This window comes from Oncorhynchus kisutch, linkage group LG25 (genome assembly GCF_002021735.2).
Source record: "Oncorhynchus kisutch isolate 150728-3 linkage group LG25, Okis_V2, whole genome shotgun sequence".
Classification (NCBI taxonomy): Eukaryota; Metazoa; Chordata; class Actinopteri; order Salmoniformes; family Salmonidae; genus Oncorhynchus; species Oncorhynchus kisutch.
In genome coordinates this window covers 26823607-26840647 of record NC_034198.2, presented here as the reverse complement: position 1 = coordinate 26840647, position 17041 = coordinate 26823607, and the positions used below count along the sequence as shown (strand labels likewise).

At 40.3% G+C, this 17041-nt stretch overlaps 1 protein-coding gene across 2 annotated transcripts; it reads left to right on the top strand.

Moving 5' to 3' along the window:
* Positions 1 to 4774: 4774 nt before the first annotated feature.
* On the top strand, positions 4775 to 13884 carry zbtb18 (zinc finger and BTB domain containing 18). Of its 2 annotated transcripts, none has more exons than XM_020460521.2 (2): positions 4775 to 5200; positions 9310 to 13884. In XM_020460521.2, exon 2 carries the CDS (start codon positions 9324 to 9326, stop codon positions 10968 to 10970), a length of 1647 nt encoding a protein of 548 aa, XP_020316110.1. In that variant the 5' UTR covers positions 4775 to 5200; positions 9310 to 9323; the 3' UTR covers positions 10971 to 13884. The 2 variants fall into 2 exon arrangements, with proteins under 2 accessions (XP_020316110.1, XP_020316109.1); XM_020460520.2 differs by lacking the exon at positions 4775 to 5200 and adding an exon at positions 5511 to 7275.
* Positions 13885 to 17041: the final 3157 nt, after the last annotated feature.

The following is a 17041-nucleotide window of genomic DNA, read 5'->3' as shown; positions in this document are numbered from 1 at the left end:
GTATTGACACCTTGCCTGTTTGATGGCTGGTCGGAGGTCATAGCGGGATTTCTTAAAAGCATCTGGATTAGTGTCTTGCTCCTAAAAAGTGGCAGCTGTACCCTTTAGCTCAATGCAGATGTTGCCTGTAATCCATGGCCTCTGGTTGTGGTATGAATGTACAGTCACTGTGGGGGCAACGTCTTCGATGCACTTGTTAATGAAGCCGGTGACTGATGTGGTAAACTCCTCAATGTTATTGGATTAATCTGTTTGAGTTTTAGCTTGTAAGCAGGAAGCAAGAGGATAGACTTATGGTCACCGGCGAAGAGAAACGCTGCCTCTGAATATGCATTTTTTGTTTGATTATGGTCCTCTACAGCTTGTTGAGTGTGGTCTTAGTGCCAGCAATGGTTTGTGGTGGTTAATAGAGCTACGAAAAATACAGATGAAAACTATCTTTGTAAATAGTATGGTCTGCAGTTTATCATGAGCTATTCTAACTCAGGCAAGCAAAAACTCTAAACATCCTTAACATTAGAGATTGCACACCAATTGTTGTTAACAAAGGGACACACCCCTCCTCCCTTTGTCTTACCCGAGTCTGCTGTCCGGTTTTGACAATGCATAGAAAAACGAGTGAGATGTATATCTATGTCCTCGTTCAGCCACGACTCTAAGAAACGTAGAATATTACAGTTTTTCAGATCTCGTTAATAGGATAGTCTCGAATGGAGCTCATTCAACTTGCTCTCCAGTGATTGCACGTTCGGCCAATAGATCAGAGGGCAATGGCGGTCTATTTGCTCGCCTACATAATCTTGTCAGAGTACCGGTTCACTTGCCTCTCTTTCACTGCCGCTTCCTGTTTCGAGTCCCTGAGATTAGGGCCTGGTCCGGAGTAAGCAAAACCTCCAGAGCTGCCAACTCATTGAAGTAGAAATGTTCGTCTAAATCTAGGTTAGTGATCGCTGTTCTGAAGTCCAGAAGCTGTTTTTAGTCATAGGAAATGATGGCGGAGACATTATGTATAAAAAAAAAGTTAAGATCAGCGTAAAAACCCCCACAAAATAGCAGAATTGGTAACGATTCTGCAAGACAGCTGCTATCCATTGCAGTGCCAATTTGCTATCAAAGATATGCATGGACCACACCCTTTTAGTATGTCAATCATTTAAGGATTCTATTGATCATGTGATGTGTAAATAATAAGTGTCATTGGTGTTACTCAATTTAAATTAAATGATTAATCATATCATAAATGATTTCTAAAGGTTAATGACCATCGATTTGAGCATCTGTGGCCTTCATTGAAGAAAATCCTAAATTACCAACATTTTGTCATTGGTGTTACCATCATTGGTGTTGCTAGGCCTACTCAATTGGGTGGCACAATGTTATCATAATGGTAAAAAAAGTATTTAAAGTCATTAAGCTATCACATTAGCTGATAAAATGTGAAGATGTTTGTTGTCTGTATTATGGTACATCTAGAAAGTACATTTTTTCCCAAAATGCCATGACCTGTACATAGCCCACCTATAATTTAGCCCAAACAACTACCTCTTTCCCAACTGTATTTAATTTTAATTTATTTATTTATTTTGCTCCTTTGCACCCCATTATTTTTATTTCTACTTTGCACATTCTTCCATTGCAAAACTACCATTCCACTTGCTATATTGTATTTACTTTGCCATCATGGCCTTTTTTGCCTTTACCTCCCTTCTCACCTCATTTGCTCACATTGTATATAGACTTGTTTATACTGCATTATTGACTGTATGTTTGTTTTTACTCCATGTGTAACTCTGTGTCGTTTTATCTGTCGAACTGCTTTGCTTTATCTTGGCCAGGACGCAATTGTAAATGAGAACTTGTTCTCAACTTGCCTACCTGGTTAAATAAAGGTAAAATAAAAAATAAATAAAATGACCAAATGACACCACAATTCAAGAACAAGTTGCCTCTTCTTTTAGCTTGCAATGTCGAATAGAACTACATAACAAAATCCTAACATAACTTTTGTGAGAGTATATAAAAGACATTGCCTTTTGGCATCGACGTCATGCAAACAAAGTGCAACAACGGAACAAATGAATCAAGACCTTATAAGGAACATTGACAAATCACTGTCATCTGCAGTAAAAGGTATACCCTTTGGAATAAATCAATAATTGATTTATCATGATGCACTATTTATTAATTTATCATCATTAACAAAATGTATGTTGAATATTTGACTGCAATAGCGAGTGTCGATCATTATCAATTATGTTCTGCCTGTACTTTGACGATCAGAGAGAAGTGGAGTCCAAACATGGAATCCACAGTGACCCCAAGAGGAAGGAATGCAGAAGGCTGTAGTATAATAACTGTAGATCGAGACAGGCCTTTTCTCACGAGCTCTCGCTCTCTCTTTTCCTTGAAATGAAAAATAGCAGAGAAATTAATTTGCTGCTATATGTCAATATCCAACCTTATATTAAAGACACCTATAGGAAGGAAATAAATGCTTTATTATCAATACTAGTTGCAAAGAAATGCAATGCATTGGTGAAATGTTTAATATTCACATACACCATGTTGCTCAAAATTAAACTGGTGCCAAATCTAAGCATTTTCATCCTTTATATTTTTAGGTGTGAAAAGGACGTTTCTCAAAATCCTTTTCTGCTCAATGAAAAGTAATCTTTGAATGGGCAACAGAGTTATCTTTTCACATCTTTGACATAGGTTTTGAACAGGGAATTGCAGAAAGTATTACACCGTATCAAACATCTCTGTTTTTGGCACAACACTGTTCCAGCCAGCATCTGTTGACTCAAAAAGAATGTTGGGATCAAAAGGAGTTGTAAAGTTAAAAGGTTTATGTAAATCACATGGGATTGTAAATGATGGAGGAGCACACAACTGGCTTCAGGTTTACACTGCAGACAGTTATTTTGAGAGCATCTGGTTTGTACTGTACCTCTATTAATGATACACATTTCAGTTGTGAAAAAGTGAAACCGAATTATCCATACAGATCATTCATGTCAAGCCATCCACAAATAGAGTCTTTATCAAAAGAAAGAGCACGTTTTTTAAAAACATTGTTCAAATATGGAAAAACTTTTAAAAATTGGTATTTTCTCTATCTGCTTGTTGTCTAAAATCTTTAGAAGATAAATAAGTAGTTATTAAAATAGGGTACATATTGACATATCATCACATCATTTTATGTGATAATTACTCAGAACGTTCCTATAATAATACCAAAACTCAGAATTGTGTATGTTCCAGAGAGAACAACGACTAGATTGTAATCTGTTACAAACAATGCTGGTAACATTCACTAATGGGTCACATAATGAGGTCATTACTTGCATTTAAAGATGTGATTTAGTTTTGATTCAACACTGTGAATACATTAGGCTACATGTAGTAGTAGGACTGTGTGGTTCGTTTTGAACTGTATTAGTAACGCCAATTAGTTTACTGGGACGAGTTTAGGAATCTAAATGTCCAGACTGGATTTCCACTAAGCCTCAACACAAACAACCTGCTATTTGTATTTTTAAACATATGGAACATACATAATACATGTCATCACACCACTTTGAACATTCATGAAATACCTGTCAATACATAAACGTTTTGGGCACTACATCTTTATTCGATCTGATTCTAGTCCCAAGCTGATTCTCTTGTGCCCCAGATTTACGGTCCTGCATGGGTGATTACTGCTCTGGCACCCAGTCCAACTTTTCACGTTGCTTACAAAACTGGATGCACTAATTAAAAGGCTAGAAATAGACTGAAGTTTGAACCTCCTTAATAATACAGTATATAGTGTTTTATAACGTGTTTATTAGCTATAATATTTTCACAAGTCTCAGAATATAGCCCAAGGCTCACATCAAAGGAGACACGCATGTTAAACATAGTGTTGACCCTCTCTTAATGAAGTTATAGGGTTATAGGCTACAAGATAACATACAAAATAGCCTACTACAAATAAAAATACAAAGTAGCCTATTCGTTTTGAAATGCTTTAGGCTAAATATTGCCGTGAGAGTGGACGTATTCGACATAAAATCAAGACATGGTTATATGTCCCTGAGACACACTATCACTATCGAATGAAACTGATGATGGTTTATTATTTCTTAAATCAAGGGTTCTCAAAGTGTTCTCATATAAATATATATATTTATTTATTTGTATTTATTTTTTCTTGACATTACATTTTTTTAAATGAATATAACAACATATTAAACGAATTTCTCAGGGCACGAGACTTGGTTCGCCGGTGTCGATATATCATTTCTTGTATAAAAAAATGTTCTTATCTCACTCGAGTTGTGTTCTGATTATGAGGGAATTTGCTATCACAAAAGGGGTCCCAGGCCCCAAAAAGTTTGAGAACCCCTGGGCTAAATTACACTATATAGCCCAGAACTACTAGGGCAGGCTACCATATTCATCATGACGTTATGTATGCATTGACTAACTAAGTTACTATTCTTGCAAAACCTATAGGCTACACCATGGCGATAGAAACATTACTATAGTCTGAAATAATAGCCTAGAAAGAAAATCACTTTATTCAAAGAAATTAATGGACAATTGATTGTGATACCTTGATTTACTTTGCATGCTTCCACAACGCTGTCATTATACGCGTCAACTGCCGCGTCAACATTATACGCGTTCGCAGACCTTATCGTTGCAGTCCTAATTGTGTTACCGGTGACAAAAGTTTTTATTTCATGAATATAAATAACGTAATGCACCTGTTCCACGCTCCACTAGTCGAAGCCTGACTACAGTACCCACGACACCTTGCGCTCACTCTGTGCTCTGCGCCAGTCTGTTCAGGGAACCAGTTCGCTTAGCCTTTTTTCTGCCTTCTCACTGTTGCCTGGTGTCAACCTACGCCGAGAAGATATCCCTCCCTCTTCCCCCTTCAGCGGCTGCTTCCAATTTGCCTTCATTTTTCTTATCACGAGCACTATTGGCTTTTGTGCTGCCAGTCAGACGCCTCTACCGTAGCTGGAGTTGAGTAGCAACAGCTCGGAAACATCTGGCTGCCGCAGCCCTTCTCTCTCCGCTCGCTCGCTCCGTCTTTTTTGCCACTGCAGGTTGTTATGGAAATTTGTTGAAAGTCAATCTAGTTATTTTTCAACCCCAAGAGGATTTGACGAAGGAAGCAGGAAGACATTGGAGCTTGTTGTCTGTAAGTGCCTTTAATACCAGAGTCCGATTAAGGGCGATGAAAGGGGGTTAAAGAATGGAAAGGGAAAAAGTAATAATCCTTTGTAGTGTGTTGCGTTCATATAATAGTTGCTATATTAGCTTCTTCGAGACCCTGTAGTGCCATGGTCTGCATAGCATCGGGGCCTGCTACAGAACTGCAATACTACTGATCGAACGTTTACTTTCTGCCACCATGGCTAGCTAGCTTGATTGCTTGGGTCAGTGTGTGTGTGTGTGTGTGTGTGTGCGCGCGCGAGATATTGTAGTCTTGCGAATGTTCTGTTGTGTTGCTGGCGACGGTCTTACATTCTGTAACCAGCAGCACAGATACATGTTGGTAGCCAGCCTATAGTCACCCTCGAGGACTAAGTTGTCTACAGAGCTTGACAGACACATTGATCAGATAGTTGCTCGTATCGAGAGTAACGTGTCATGTCCGGTTTCATGAAGTTTATAGAAGTAATGGCTAATTTCTGACAGTTGTTTCTTGGCTTTGGATATTTTTTTGTAGACAGCTATTACGATAAAAGGCAATGGTAAAATAGCCTAATGAAAATGCTATGCTGAAATGAATGATGTATCATTGGATAGTCTAGACTAGAGTGATGTGTGTGTGTGTTGCAAGTTGTAATATTAATTTTGCAACATTGTTACCAACGTTCACTAGGGCTATTTAATGATGCATTCTACCATTTTCTGTGAAAGGAATATGTTCTGTGAAAAGTTATCATATCCGGAATCAGTAATATCGTAGCCTAATTATTTAGTTGAAACTCTAATTTTACAATTTTGCATGCAGAGTCGTTGAAACTTTGAAGGTTATGTATGAATAACATAATAAGATATCTGGCCAGACGTTTGTTCTTGTAGCCTATATATTCGTGTTTCTCCTTTCTTAAGTATAGGCTACACTCAGCATATATAGCAATTGATTCCTAAAGGTTTTGATCTTGTAAATATTCATAATAAACGTGTGGATTTGAATACCCTTATGTCAACAGGAACATCTTGAATATCTATAGATATTAAGTTCATATCTATAAAGCCTACACAATAATGTAAATGTGTTATATAGCCTACTGTTATTGTTTGATATGAATAATAATGGACTGTATTTAGATGCGTTGTTGTGATCCACTCGCATAGCAGAGAAATAAATTCATTCCTTGTGGAATAAAAAGACCACCTGAAAAATTCACACGGAAGAGTGAAATACTTTCACCAAAGAAAGCCGAGGCTGTAGTCAGTTTTAGCCGGCCCAAGAAGGAATAGTGTAGCTTTTGTTTAGAATCTCACTCATGAGGTCTATACTATTGTTCCCATTGTTACTTTTTCATTTTTTTCTGTCAATTGTATGAAGGGTTAGGGAAATGAATGATGGTAATGGTGAGGGCAGTGAACCGTAAAGAAGTCGAAAACAATATCAGCTGCGTGGGTCTGTCAGTTGCAAATGTGCTGTGCTGGCCTTTGTTTATGGTTACTGGAAGTTGAGCAGGCAGCAAAAAAACTTGATGGTATTTAAATTCACTGAGCAGGAAACTAGTCTGGGAAACTAGGTTAGAAAAAGTGTTGGATTTCACATAGACCTATTTTCTGAAGTTCTCCTTTACTTTAGAGTAAAGAGGTAGGGGGAAGTTGGCTAGTTTTCCACACAAGCACCTCACTACATTTACCTCCTTTTTTTTTTGAGAGGAGAGAAAAAGAAACAAAGTTGTATAAAGGAGAGGCTGGTGGCAAGAGTGTAGAGGAGTAGCATATGGCTGTAAAAGGAGCACAGCTGGAGGTAGCATTTCCATCTGAACATGATGTCAGAGCAGCTGACAGGCTGCCATCCCCCAGTCTTTTATTCTAACGCACAGACTGGGAGTTAGTGTGTGTGCGGATCTGTGTGCAGGAGGAGGTATCTCATTCCCCTCCAACATCTCCTCCACTTTGCATCTGTCTCTCACAGTTAGCTTTTTTTCTCTCCTACCCCCTCATTGATTCTGCAAAAGAGCTGCAGCCGGCCCAGCTTTTCTACTACAGCGGACTTAATCAAGTTGATGCATACTGCAGGTACTGTCTATGGGAAAGGGTCCGGGGCACTGGGATGGTTTTGTTTTGTACGGGAAGCTCTGGCTTTTCCCAGTGTCTGGCTACTTTTAGTCAGAGCTCTATGGAAAGGGAAGTGAAATATTTGTATGTGTACAGTAGTTGTGTACTGTAGCTAAGCAAGGAGCCTGGTGTTTTTGTTGTCAGGAAGAGGTTTCCAAGTGAGATTTTAACTGATCCATTTGTTTGTGGGTATAGTTTTTCTCTGGTTTGTTGTGAGCAGGTTGGGCTTGGGGTTGATTGTTGGTCCTTTGATTGTTGAATGTATGTTGAAATTATTATCTGTTTTTGGGGAAATTGTTTTTATTTGTTTCAACCAAAATATATTTCTTAATTTGTGTGAACTAAAAAAGCAATTTAACATGTTTCTATTGTCTGGTCAACGCACTATTACTTTCTGCTACTATCAACATGTTTGATATTTTAGTTATTCTGGATAAACATCCCAGAACCATGTTAAAAAAATAAATAAAAAAATATGGTCATTTTTACTAATAATAAGTCAATGTCTTAAATCTAAATGGCTGTGAAATTACTTGAAAGCCCAATGTCCTCTTTCCCAGGCTTGTGTTCATTTTTTCTGTTGGTGGTGACTAATTTAGAACTTGCAGATTTGAGCTGCCTGAATTGGCTAGACAGCTGTAATCGCACTCCTTCTAGTCTTAATCTCTTTATCTGGGCAGCAGCTGCCATATGGCCCCAGTCAGCTGGATCAGATGTTTGTAAGCCTCCTTGTCCGTCCCTCTCTGTCCTCGCAGACCCCTAATTTGATCGCTGCTACCTTGTGAGTTGTCCTGCTATCTTTATTTTTAGACATTTTAAGGATTAGGATTGATGTAGACTTCAGGGCACTTAGAGTGATTGTATTCTAAATCTTCAGTGCTGGTCTCTTTGAGAAGGATGTGCAGTTTCTTGAAAGATTTGGGGAGGGGGAGCGTGGGGTGGTGGGGGTTTGCTGGGGGGTTGGACATCCTTGTCCCTGTAAGCCTCTCATTAAAGAAAATCTGAACTCCGCTCCAATGAGGGGGATCGCACACTTGTTCACTCACATTGAAATGGGTTTATTTAACTGCTTTGGTTGATGTTCAGGCTCATGTATTATTTCAGACAAGAAAAAGCTATTTGGTTAACAGGTGGGGGGGGTTCTCATTAAAATTTCTGAATCTGCTATTATGAAAGTTTATTTATTTATTATTATAGAAAAACTTCAGAGAAATATTTATAAATATATTTTATGAATAGGATTCTCCTTTTTTTAATTGGATCTAACGAACAGTGGGAGTTAATAATAAATGCCCTTTTGTAATTTACCAACAAGGCAACTTGTTTTTCAAACCCTTAAATTCCGTGTCTACAGTCGTCATTCTCAGTGTACTTAGGCCTCTGGAATAGGTAGCTTGTGTATGTGAGGACTGTTTGTGTACCTGAAAGCCTGTTACCTAAAGAGGCTGGCCAGGCCAGTCCAAAGTGGGTTATTAAAAATAACCACACTAGGAGCTGAGAGAGTAAAAGCGTGGAAGCAGTTCAGTTAGCAGGCAGGCGGGCATCTGTGTGACCAGGAGGAGCTCAGCTGTTGAAGCCTCTCTGTGATCATGTGGAACGGCCATAGATCGCAGTCTAGAGCAACACCTCTCCCAAATATAATCTGGAAACATTTAGGTTTATGGCGCAATTAGACTTTATCATTTTTTTATTTGGTGTTTGTGTCTGAAAGTTTGAATTTATTGATGGTAAAACATGTTAGACTTTAAAAGGAAAATGTCTCTGGTGATATTTTAGAGACATTTAATTTTGTAGATATAGTTTAAAATGCCAAGGATTTCATGTGTAGGCTAACTTGTTTTAATCTGTTCCTTTTTGAATGCGAGTGAGTGCAATTGTGTGTACATGAGGTGAGAGAGTAAGATATGAGTGGATCCAGACAGGTTGTCTCCAAGCTGAAACAAAACAGTAGCTGTTCTAAAATAATGTGCCTCTAACATCTTCTGTCTGTTCTAGGTTATGAAGACAGCATGGAGTTCCCAGACCACAGCAGACATTTGCTACAGTGTCTGAGTGAGCAGAGGCATCAGGGTTTCCTTTGTGATTCCACTGTGCTGGTCGGCGATGCCCAGTTCCGAGCCCATCGAGCAGTGCTGGCTTCATGCAGCATGTACTTCCATCTCTTTTACAAGGACCAGCTCGACAAAAGGGACATTGTTCATCTGAACAGCGACATTGTTACAGCCCCGGCGTTCGCTCTCCTGCTGGAGTTCATGTACGAGGGGAAGCTCCAGTTCAAAGCCCTGCCCGTGGAGGACGTGCTGGCTGCAGCCAGTTTCCTACATATGTACGACATAGTCAAGGTCTGCAAGAAGAAGCTGAAGTACAAAGCCACTGCGGAGGCAGACAGCACCAAGAAGGAGGAAGACGCTTCCAGCTGCTCTGACAAAGTAGAGAGCTTCTCTGAGGGCAGCACGGGCCACCCCGCAACGGCCGATCTACTGCCCAGTGACGATGAGGACCTGGAGGCCAAGCAGGACCCCAGCAACCTGTGGATGAGGCTGCCCTCTGACCGCCCGGGCACCCCAGCCACCGCCACCAGCCCAAGGGAGGCTGACACCCATGTCAGTCCCCCCAAACTGCAGTCCCCTGCCGGCAGCCCCAGCAGCTCTACTGGCTCCCTGTCCCGGAGGTCCCTGGGCTCCCGTGGCTCCCGAAGCTCCCGTAGCTCTCGCAGAGTGTCGGCGGATGCAGACTGTGTCTTGGACTTGTCTGTGAAGTCCAGCCTGACGGGGCCCAGCGAGGCCTTGTCCAACAACCCCTATTTCTGTGGCCGGGTGACGCCCGACAGCCTGCAGGGCACCCTGGTCCAGGTGAAGCAGGAGAAGAACACAGGCTCAGATGATGAGGGCCTGGTGAGTGGCGACTATGAGATGGACCACAGCGGGCCCAAAGCAACCCCTCCCAGAACCAACGGAGGACTGAACCACCACGGGGTCGGCAGTCATGCTCACAGACGCCTGGGCCTGGAGGCCCACCTCTCGGCCCTGCGTGATGCCTCCCTGGCCAGCGAGCTGGAGCGTGACGACAAGGTCAGCGATGATGACATGCTGGGGGGAGAGAGTGAGCGGGCCCAGGTCGAGGCGGCCAGCATCGACAGCGCCCTGCTGCCCTACGTGTCCAACATGCTGAACGCTCCTCACACTCAGATCTTCATGTGCCCCCTGTGCAACAAGGTGTTTCCCAGTCCGCACATCCTCCAGATCCACCTCAGCACACACTTTCGTGAGCAGGAGGGTGTGCGCGCCAAGCCCGCCAGCGATGTCAATGTGCCCACCTGCTCCATCTGTGGCAAGACGTTCTCCTGCATGTACACCCTGAAGCGCCACGAGCGGACTCACTCCGGGGAGAAGCCGTACACGTGCACCACGTGCGGTAAGAGCTTCCAGTACTCCCACAACCTGAGCCGGCACGCTGTGGTGCACACCCGAGAGAAGCCGCACGCCTGCAAGTGGTGCGAGCGGCGCTTCACCCAGTCTGGGGACCTGTACCGCCACATCCGCAAGTTCCACTGCGAACTGGTCAACTCGCTCTCTGTCAAGAGCGAAGGCCTCAACCTCCCCAACCTCCACAGGGACTGGGCCATAGAGGATAGTTCTCAAGAACTGTGGAAGTGAAGCCTGTTGAAATTATCAGGACTTTGTTTTTAAGCTAAATGAGACAGGTGTCAGTGAAGGTTGGGCAGAGAGGTAAGGGGAGTTGGAGCAGGGTATGGGTGGGAGAGGGGTCTGAATCAGTCATGTTTCTTGTACGTAACATTGCAAAATCTTGTTAAATGGCACTTTAATAGCACATGAACATGTTACTACTGTTTTCTGTTCCAGTCCTTTGTTTTATTCTATTTTATTTGTTCTGATTTTGTTTAAAAAATGTATGTAAACATGGCCGCTGGTATCAGTAGCCAGTGTTTAGTTATTTTTAGATTTCTTGTGTATATACACAAATGTCTATACACTCCTTAATCTAAGGCACACCTTCAATGACAACCATATGAAGTGTTCAGGTAATACACACTGAAGTTAGACTATTAGAATACACTAAACGGGTACTGTGATCATGAATATATACCAGTACACATACATGTGTGTATGCATACATGTGTGTATAGTGCACTACTCTAATTTCATTTTCAAATTTAATCTGTGTGAATGTGTGTGCGTTTAAATTGTTTTACTCTGCAAAGAGGTCTGATTTAAATATAGCTACAAGCTTCTGTTCCTTAAGCTCTTGTACATTTTGACTTGTGATAGGAAACTTGACTGATGAAAGACAAATGGCACTCATGCAATGTACAGCTTCATTTTTCACATTAATTGAAGTATTTTCTAAAACCCTTTATAAATGATTATTTTAGAATTTCTTAAATCTCTATCTGCAGCTTTAAAACATCCTTTGTTGAACAGAATTTAATTTAAGTTGGCTGTATTCTATTGGTTTCTGTAGTGATTATATGGATTTATTTTTGGAAAATGGGATCTGTTATTGCATGAAGTCCAACCTGTATATTTGAAATGTGAATTGCTGTATTACTGTACACTGTAATTGAACAAATATAGAACAGACTATGTGAATACTCCAAGGGTGCAGTCTGTTAAAAAAAAAGTGAATTTTACAGCTATGGAAAATGCATGAATATGATTTATTGACCTTTTGTTGTAGTTTTTTTTTTTGCATTTGAGGAGTGTATTTTAAATTAACTAATTATATTCTTAAGTAGTTTATTTCTTTTCTCTGCTCCTTTTGAGAGTCCGTTAGGACTCTTTTAAAATGTTCTGCTGGGCTGTGAAGATTTTTGTCAATGCACTGGTCTTGGGTTTGAGTTTGTGTAACGGTATGTGAGGTGAAGCTTGTCGTCAGACAGACAGAGGTGGGCAGTGTGGGCAGAATGCCAGCAGTGACCTAACTAACAAACTAATCTACAGAAGATCTCCACTAGTATGTTTGCCTCCCGTCCACACAGCACTTCGTCACCGTCTACTCTGCTGCATGGTGGTCAGGGAGTTAAGGTTCCCAACTGCTGTATCTATCCAGTTAACGTTCTTCTTTGGTATTTTCTGCTCTCTCATTGACATCAAGTAAGCATTGTGGGTAATTGATTTATTTATATTTTCATTTGGCATTTGTTTCTAACTGTGTGGCCAATGAAAATGTGTCACACTTTTCTATCAGAGAGAGAGACTCACCTGCTCATATCTGAGTACTCCTGAAGGTTTATTCTGTTTCAAAACAAAGCTGAAGAATCGAAGAGCAGCACTATGCTTAACATCACGCTCCTAATTTGTATGTCTGTGTGTATCTGTTTGGATGCTCCTATGTACGTACTGTATGTATGCACGCGTGCGTGTTTTGTACTGAAAGCGCAATCCTTACTTTTGAAGGGGGAGAATTGGCATGCTTGACTGCACCTTTTAAAGCTTATTTAACTGAGATTTATGCTGAAAAGATGCCTTTATGAAAATTATAGTTAAATTATAGATTCAAGAAATCATGGATACTATTACATTCAAGAGGAGGTGAAATTATTGAATTAACTTTAAATTATAATTTATCATTTTTTAAATTAAATTTGAACTGTTCTTTATTTTAATATTTTATTTTGAACTTATTTTGTATTTCTTTTTAATGAATTAACATTCTGGGGAAAAAAATCTGCACTCAAAATATTTTTGTGTAGAAAGATCATGGAATCAAGTAAATGCCCATTCTTGAGAACTGTCAAACAAAAGCAAAACTTTAACTATACCCAAACTCAGATGATAGTAAGTAGAGCTATGAATGTCCGCACTTGTGGGGAGATACTGGCATGCCCACACTGGCCCGGGGGTTTGGTTTGCTCTTCAGAGGATGTGGTGGTGGCAGCATCAGCTGGTGACATGGGTGCTCCTTGCCAACTGCACACAGTGTCATGGCATTTTGCACAGTGGTAATTGATCTGTTTGCAACCACAAATATATCATGGAAAATATCACATGTGGATTAACTCTATTTGAAGACTTATTTACAATTATTGATGGCTTTTCTTATTGTACTTGACCGCCTTAACTACTGTAAACAGCTTCTTTTTTTCCCACGTTGTTAACACTGTAAGTTTGTAACTGGACTGTTTATTGACATTTTTAAAATAGAAGAAAGTAAGCTGTGAAATGACCTGATAAGCATCTCCATTTATCATCAATCCAACTTTGGTTACTTGAAAACAGGAAAGGTCCAGTGGGGGAAAAACATAAATGTAGAAGACGATATACGAAGAGATGAGGGTGAATAGAAATACATCTGTTGAAAAGGACAATCACTGTCTGAAAAAGAAGCAGATTTTGATTCAAATATATTTGCTTCCCTGCGAGATTTTGTTTCTTTGACATTGTTCTTTTTCTGGATTTAGACATTTTAGCTTTGACAATCATAGTATGTTTTATGTTCTCAAGGGGAGTAAATTCTAAGGCTGTTTAGTTTTGTACTTTTTTGGTGTGCTGTTGTTGAAATTTTCAAATTGTGTGCAAACTGCAATAAATTATAAGAACCTTAACTCAATTCCAATGTGAATTTGTGTATTTAATTTGTCACCGAGTAAATAACATGGGTACCATTCAGTCGGTGTTGCATTATCAGGCACAAAACTACAGCACATTTGGAAGATTACTTAAATGCTTATTAATATAGCTTAGAGCCACAGTCATATTTCAACACAAGGAAGATGTAATCTGTAGAAATTGATTATTTTTCTTCTTCTCCCATTTAGTCTGTGTTATAACAGACTAGAATCCACAGAGGCCTGCCTATATGTATTAGATACAAGCTCAATCAAATGTTACAATTACACACAACCCTAAGTGTATCATGTAATGGGTTATCTAAGATATACCTACATGAGTTATTCAACATATTCTAGCATTGCTCTTCATAACAGTATCTATAGTGGCTGATTCTGTATAATGCATTTCTATATACTATATTTTTCAGCAATGAAAGTAAGAGAAGCGTTGGCATTTATTTTTCTATGCCATGTTGTGTGGGTGGGTGTGTGGGTGGGTGGGGAGGCTGTGGATCTAGATTGGGCCCAGGTTGGGCACAGTGTGGTGCCCTGCATGGCCAGTGCGTGTGTGTGGTGCTGATATATCTAGCTGTTGCACTGGGTAAGGCGTGGGCTGGACCTGAGAAAAAGTGCAGCAGCTTGTCGAGAACCACCCCCCTCAACACATACAGCCTCCTGCCAAAGCTCCTCAAGTACAGTTTTCCAAGAAACAAATCAGCTTTATCTAATGTCTTGCTGCTCTGCAAACCTGGCCTTACAGATGCATTAAAGACTGACCACTTTGAAGTACGTGAGTGTTATTCATTAGGGCATCGCTACAGATGGTCATATGCTGTAAGCCCCCTCACCCCCACCAAGACTAACACCCTCATCTCCTAATTACTGGAAGATTTTCTTCTGTTTTCACAGGCATGATATTGTTTAAGAAACATGTAAGTGTAAGTAACTCTTTAAATTATTAATGTTAACTATAAAGAGAACTATATCAAGGCATAACATTCTTTCTAAATGGTTTAACTATTCATTACACCTTTATTTTTTAAATGACTTAACTATTTTCACTTGTCCATGTAGTATTGCCCCACACATTGACTTGGTGCCCCCTGTATATAGCCTCTTTATTGTTATTTTATTGTGTTATTTTTTATTATGTTTGACTTTAGTTTATTTGGTAAATGTTTTCTTAACTAATTCTTGAACTGCATTATTGGTTAAGGGCTTGTAAGTAAGCATTTCATGATAACCTGTTGTACTTGGCGCATGTGACAAATAAAATTTGATTTGATGATCACATTTGCCCCCTTTTCATTATTTAATTAATTGAATGTCACTCCTTAGACAGGAGCAATGACGTCACACTGACACTCAATTCCCCATAATAGTAATTAGAAATACAAAAATATATATTAATTAATGGCCCTAAGTAACTATGTATTGTTTTAAAAGTGTCATGAAAAATAATGAACCTGTAACATACTTCATTATTGCTTCCTACACTGTTCCTGAACATCTGCTTGAAGAAGACAATTTGCTCTCAGATGGGGCTGAGTGTTTTGCTCTGAATTTAGGTCATTAATTTGTATCTGTCCTTTGTTTACTTAAGGAACGGGGACAAAAGGGCAGCTGCAGAAACATTTGGCTGTGCCGAAGGGTAGTGGCTCAACATGTTGGAATCGGCGACCAGCTTGGGCGACTGTCTGTAGCAGCTAAAACACAGAAGTTTGTGTGAGCCAGCCCTCTTCCAAGCTGTGAGCGCCTGGGCTGGGGAGAGACAAGCACATGCTTCCACAAGGCCAGCTATGGCTGTGAAGTTACAAACATCAGAACAAACTAGGACTGTACTAAGTGTCTAACTGTACTAAGCAAAAATGGATGGTTGTAAAAGAGTTTAGGACACCTTTTCACCATAAAAGGCTGTTTTGCTTGAGATGAATGTTTGGCACCACTGTTGAGGTTAAAGAATTAGAAGTCTTGCAATAAATAGATTGTAATGAAGCTACAGGGGATACTGTTGCATCAGTATACTTGAGAAAACCTTCAATTGTGATGACAACCTTAACCTTTGCAGAAGGATTTTAATTGAGGTAAAATATCTAGAGAGCAAATATTGTACATAAAGAGGGAATAAAAATGATCTAACCAATAACCATACAAATCTAAAACTTACAGATTTTTCAATGCCAAATGCCATGAAATGAAATGTTTGCAGTTGTGCCGTGGAATTCAAACGGATTGAGTGACACATTAAGTCTTCAGAAAAAAGAAGTGTACAAGGGCAGAGCTTTTGTAAGGTTACAATAACAGACAGGAGGGAGGAATGTGTCTTTCTATCGATTGTCTGCGTATTTAAAAAGCAGCCATTGTCAAGCACTCAGCATAGAGACAGAAGGCTAGCAACAAGCGCCGTCTCCACCCAGACAATGCAGTTGTGCTCCTAGCCAGCAGGCTGGCAGAGAGAGGTGCAAGGGGGTTAGTTTTGGTGGGGAAAGAGGGAGGGGGGGGGGATGTGGTCCCAGAGAGCTATCTGCTCTGACTGCACCCATGAACAAAAGAAGACGCAATTCGAACTTGAATGTCAGTGTCTCTGTTAGAGGGGCCCAGACCATACCCCTCCCCCCTCCACACACACGCACAAACACGCAACGGCCCCCACTAACTCTTTCGCAGGCTCGTATGGGATGAGATTAAACTCCCTACATCTCTTTTGTGTGAGACTTTGGAGGAGTGGGAAAAATGATGTCGTGCCACAACTAAGGCATTGGATGGAAAGAGGAAAGAGTGGACTGCGTGGGAATGCAGTTAATTGTGTGTCATTAGTATTTGTTTTGACACATGTATTTGTGTGTGTTGAAACATGTTTCATCTGTAGAAATGGTGTGACATACATGATACTCAGATATTGTAATATGTAACACAATCCTAGAATACATGGTTATTGTTTGTCTCAGGCATGGTAATACTAAGTTAGTGACTAAGTAAGATACTAATAAATAAATCTTATTCTATGAAAATGGGGCAGACTATGTGCAGAGTGCAGACATTATTGTGGCATTGCGGGCTGAGTGCTCTCTCGACTTTACCAGCTGTTGGTAGCAGTTCTGTCCAGTGCAGATAACTGGGCAGGAGGGCGTGTGATGTTGATAGGGGTCTTGGCAG